The sequence below is a fragment of the Oryzias melastigma genome, linkage group LG18 (genome assembly GCF_002922805.2).
Source record: "Oryzias melastigma strain HK-1 linkage group LG18, ASM292280v2, whole genome shotgun sequence".
Lineage (NCBI taxonomy): Eukaryota > Metazoa > Chordata > Actinopteri > Beloniformes > Adrianichthyidae > Oryzias > Oryzias melastigma.
Genome location: NC_050529.1, coordinates 2,529,266 through 2,534,366, shown reverse-complemented (window position 1 = coordinate 2,534,366; position 5,101 = coordinate 2,529,266). Strand labels below are relative to the sequence as shown.

Genomic DNA, 5,101 nt, shown 5'->3' with positions numbered 1-5,101 from the left:
TTTCAGCTACATGCAAGCAGGTTTGGCTAATTTTTTTTTTGTTTTTTTTGGGTCATTTTTGAAGTTTATCAAATATATCCGCTACATACTAGCTTTTTTGATTAATTTGGGGGTTTCTTTTCAGTTTTTCAGGACATTTTGAAGTTTAGCTATTTTCTCAGCTACATGTTAGCTGTATTGGATAATTCAGGCTATTTTCAGGTTGGTTTTTTTTGGGTCCCTTTTGGAGTTTAGCTAATACTTCCGCTTCATACCAGCTGATTTGGTTAATATAGGCTTTTTTCAGTTTAGAATATATGGAAGTTTAGCTGTATTTTCAGCTACAGTCTAGCCGTTTTGACCTTTTTTAAAGTTTATTCATATCAATTCAATCAGTTCAATTCATATCTGTGCTAATTTGTTATACACTGTAACCATATTTATGAGACGTGTGCTGCCGACCTCTTGGCCAGGTCACCCTTGAAAAAGAGATCCTGATCTCAACGGGTTTTTATCTGGTTAAATAAAGGTTACTACTACTACTTATTATGCTAATTTGACATTTAGCTAATATATTAGCTGGCTATCTGCTTCAGCGTTTTTAACTATCAATTTCAGCATCTTCAGAGGTCACATTCATTTTACAACATTCACACTAGCATTATCTCAGGTAATGCTATATATCTAGTTCATAATTATGTTAAAAAGTTACAGTTTTAAAATGTAGTTTTAGAGTGTTCAATAAATGTTTATCATGTTCGGTCTGTGACCTAAGATTTTGGATTTTGTCCTCTTGTTTGACTAGGTTTAACACCCCTGATCTAGATAACCAACCTAGTCTTCTTGTTCTTCTACTTGAAGGTAGGAGGTGGGCATTTGCAGGACATGTCTAAGTTTGGGTAAAACTTGGTGACGGTTGTCTCCAGAGGACACTTTGTTCCAGGAAAGACGTTAAAATCTTCTTCTTGGGTCCCAAATTCCTGATAGAGCTCCTTCAGAGTCTTGGTCTGCAGATATTTGTCTTTGGATTCTTCAGGAACGTTCTCGCCCCAGTGGGCACCTGCTAACCACACCTTCTCATTGTTACTATAGCAACAGAACGCCGACCACATCATGGAGGGGATGTTGACGTGGTCTTTGAGCTTGTTGTTGCCGGGCTTGGCTCCGGTCACCACAAAGCCTTCAGTAGCACCGTTGTTGTTTTTGCAGTATGTGTCCATGAAACACTTGGTGCAAGTCTCCATCTTCTCCCAGCTTCCGCCATTGAAGGATTGCACTTGGGGGACAATGTTGGTCAGGGTGAAGGTGGAGGTTTTGGCCGTTTGCGAGGAGGCGTGAGTGCTGGGACACACATGGCCTCGATTGAATATCGTAATGTTCTTGTAATCACTGTTTGAGGCCTGGTGGTTGTAGGTTCCTTGTTTTCTGTTGTCCTTCCTCATGTTCTTGTCAGCAGATTCATTTTCAAGCTGGAAAAGAAGAGAAGTTGAAACCCAAACACCAAATAAAACAGAACCAGTCCACCTTTAATGGTAATACTTGTTGATGAAAGACCGTCTAGTGGTTAAAGCTTAAACCACTAGAGAGAATCCCCTCAAACACCATAAAGAGAAGTGATTCTGCTAAAAAGTGATCAAACATTTAGTCAAAGGAAATGTGCTGAAATCTAAGATAAATTTGTCCTACAGAAATGATACAGATGGTATATTTAGAATTTGTAGGATATTGTTTTAAATAGTTTCCTAGCTTGAAGTAGTGCTGTGTACACTAGCACACAAATACGTGTTTTGACAAAATATTCCAAACTCATCACATGTTGACACATGGTTAAGAACCCCATATGTCACTTTTTGATGTTTTGGGTGCTTCCAAATGGTAATTTTTTGACATGATGGCTGTTCCCATTAAATCAAGGGTCCAGTCATCTTGTTGGACTCGATTGTTCTGCTTCTCCTGGAGGACTTTTCAGTTTGGCCACTAGGTGGCGATCGTAAATCACTTTTTCACAAAAAGCGGACTATTTGATTCGTGGTCTGGTGCCATATTCTAAAAATAAATGTTACATTGCGATTAATCGTGATTAATCCCAACACAAAAGTGAGATTAATACGATTTTGTCTGTAATCGATTGGCAGCAGTAATTAAAAATTATAAATATATGATTATTATACATTTTTTTGTATACATTTGTTTTTTAATTGAGATTACCTGAGGTTCAATCATCCATTTTTTGTTCCTTGGTCTTTTTCCAGGGTTTTCATCTATAACAAACTTGATAGCAGAGAACACCGGGATCCTTTCTGTGGTGTCGTAAAGCGTCAGAAAGGTTCTGGTGTTCTGGTACGTCTGGCAGATGGGCTTGTATCGGTTCTGGTCCAGGATCTTCCCATTCTTCAGGATGTTAGGAATTTGAGGAGGAGTTTGGTCAAGAAGGAAGTCGGAACAATCCGAAACGGACTTCACCACTTCGGTTTCCGTGGGTCTGAAAGATGAAGAGAGGAAGAAGAGGAGGAAGGCTGAGCGGGTCAGAGAACACCTCAGAACCAGAGACATCCTCTGTCCAGAGAAGAGAAAGAAGAATGGATGAGTCCATTAATCACTAAAAATATAAATGCTGTCAAAACAACTTAAAAAATCAATCGTTGATGATAAAATTATAAAGAAATCAAGTTTTTGCTGCAGATTAGTCAAAAAAAACCACACTAATTTAACCGTTTTCTATTTCTGGGACCGAATACTTCTACTGTAAATGTCTACTGCTCTCACAGCTTTTCTTACTTTACTAGATGTCTACCAAACTCACCTCTTCGTTCGATCTTTGCAGTTTCACAGACTTCTTCAAATGTTCTGTGAGAAAAAGAATTTAGAAACCTTTTATAAACTGTCACCACGAAGGAAGTTAAACATGAAGAGGAAGCTTGTCAGGAAGAAATATTTTTTTTTTATTCTAATAATATCCGGTGTTTCAGATCATGAGTCTAAAGTAATAAACTCGACTCTCCTGCAGAGCTGCACATGAATTTTTGAACATGAAAGCTTCAGAAATGTGTTGTTTTACGATAATATTTCAACAAAGGGAACAAAGACATGTTTGCATTTCAACCTGGTGATTGCAATCATGCAGACCTAAGGAGGAACAAAGCAGAGACCACAAGTTTCTTCATGTCACACGTCTAGCTCAGCGGTTTTTCTAATCACCAGCTTATTTCTATGAACTGAAAAACAATTTAGGAGAAAAAACAATATAGTTAGATCTACAGCATGACGCACGATAATGCAAGTGTGAATGCTGTAAGCTGAATTTGGCCACTGATGATGTAAGAGTTAAAAGCTGAAAATGCTCCAAATGCTAGCTAAAAATGCTAAACCTGATAGCTTGCTAAAAATATTGGCTAAAATGCGAATAAAGACACGATAAAAACTGGAAAACTGTCTAATTTTGCCAAAACAGCTAGCATAATGCTAAAATATTGGCTAACTCAAAATTTGTCTAAAGAACTAAAAAATGTCTAATTTTGAAAAAACAGCTAGCATAATGCTAAGATATTAGCTAAATTCCAAATTTGCCAAAGGAACCAAAAATATTAGCTAAATGCTAAAATAGACACGATAAAAACTGGAAAACTGTCTAATTTAGCCAAAATAGCCAGCACAATGCTAAAACATTAGCTACAATTTTCCAAAAGATCTAAAAAATGTCTAATTTTGAGGAAACAGCTAGCATAATGCTAAAACATAAGCTAAACTCCAATTTGCCTAAAGATCTTTACAAAAAATGTCTAATTTTGAAAGAACAGCTAGCATAATGCTAAAATATTGGCTGACTCAAAATTTGTCTAAGGAACTTAAAAATAAAAAAAAAAAAACAGCTAGCATAATGCTAAGATATTAGCTAAACTCCAAATTTGCCAAAATAACTAATAAATGTCAAATTTGCCAAAATAGCTAGCACAATTCTAATTTATTAGCTAAACTTTAAATTTCCCTGATGAACTTAAAAATGTCTAATTTTGACATAACAGCTAGCTTAATGCTAAAGTATTAGCTAATCTCTAAATTTGTCTGAATAACTTAAAAGTATCTAATTTTGCCAAAACAGTTTGCATTATGCTGAACTATAAGGTAAACTCTAAGTTTACCTAAAGAACTTAAACATTTCTAGTTTTGCCAAAACCGCTAGGATATTGCTAAAATATTAGCTAAGCTCTAAATATTTAGATGTCTACCAATAGTGTTCTGAAAGGTATCTGCATACAGAAGTCTTCGACACATCTGCTTGTAGACGTCTTATCTCTGGATATTTTTAGATTTACGTTAGAGTACTTTTTGAAAACATTTGCTTGTTAGAAAAACCCTACTGTAAAGCATGGGGGTGGAAACATCATGGTCTGGGGCTGTTTTTCAGGACGACTGATCCGTGTAAAGGAAAGAATGAATGGGGTCATGTATCAGATTGTGAGTAAAAACCTTCTTCCATCAGCATTGAAGATGAACCGTTGCTGGGTCTGTCACCATGACGACCATCCCAAACACACTGTCCAGGTAACAAAGGAGTGGGTTTATAAGAAGCATTTCAAGGTTGTGGAGTGGTCTAAGCAGTCTCCAGATCCCAAAGAAAATCTTTGGAGAGAGTTTGTGTTGCCCAATGACAGCCCAAAACATCAACAGCTCTAGAGGAGATCTGCATGGAGGAATGGACCAAAATACCAGCTACAGTTTGAGGAAACTTACAGAAAGAGTTTGACTTCTGACATTAGCAACAAAGTATTGTGATGAACTTAGTTATTCATCAAATACTATTTTCCCATCATAAGTTAGTCCACTATGGTCAACACTAGTAGATGTGGGTTACACTGCCCTCTTCTGGATCTATCCACCTCCCATCACTGTATGGATGGAGCTGAGGTAGAGCGGTCGACCTCTGATCACAGGGTAGTAGTGAACCCAACCTTGCTCCTGGTGTGTAACTGTGTGTGTACATTGGAGACTGCTATACATTGCAATATATAAGTTTATGACACCATATCTTCTGTTGGTTTTTATAAAGTACTTTTCATTACCATGGAGGATCTATTACTTTTATATAAACGCTTTTGATACGTTTAAAGACGATAATCTCGAC

The 5,101-nt window shown here is 36.9% G+C and overlaps 1 protein-coding gene across 1 annotated transcript; it reads right to left on the bottom strand.

Annotated features, from left to right (window-relative positions):
* Positions 1 to 704: 704 nt before the first annotated feature.
* Positions 705 to 3,250, bottom strand: LOC112156215 (endonuclease domain-containing 1 protein). Its single transcript, XM_024288422.2, has 3 exons — positions 2,783 to 3,250; positions 2,188 to 2,535; positions 705 to 1,448 (listed from the first exon to the last, which is right to left on the bottom strand). Exons 2-3 carry the CDS (start codon positions 2,530 to 2,532, stop codon positions 831 to 833), a joined length of 963 nt encoding a protein of 320 aa, XP_024144190.1. The 5' UTR covers positions 2,533 to 2,535; positions 2,783 to 3,250; the 3' UTR covers positions 705 to 830.
* Between the last annotated feature and the right edge of the window lie 1,851 nt (positions 3,251 to 5,101).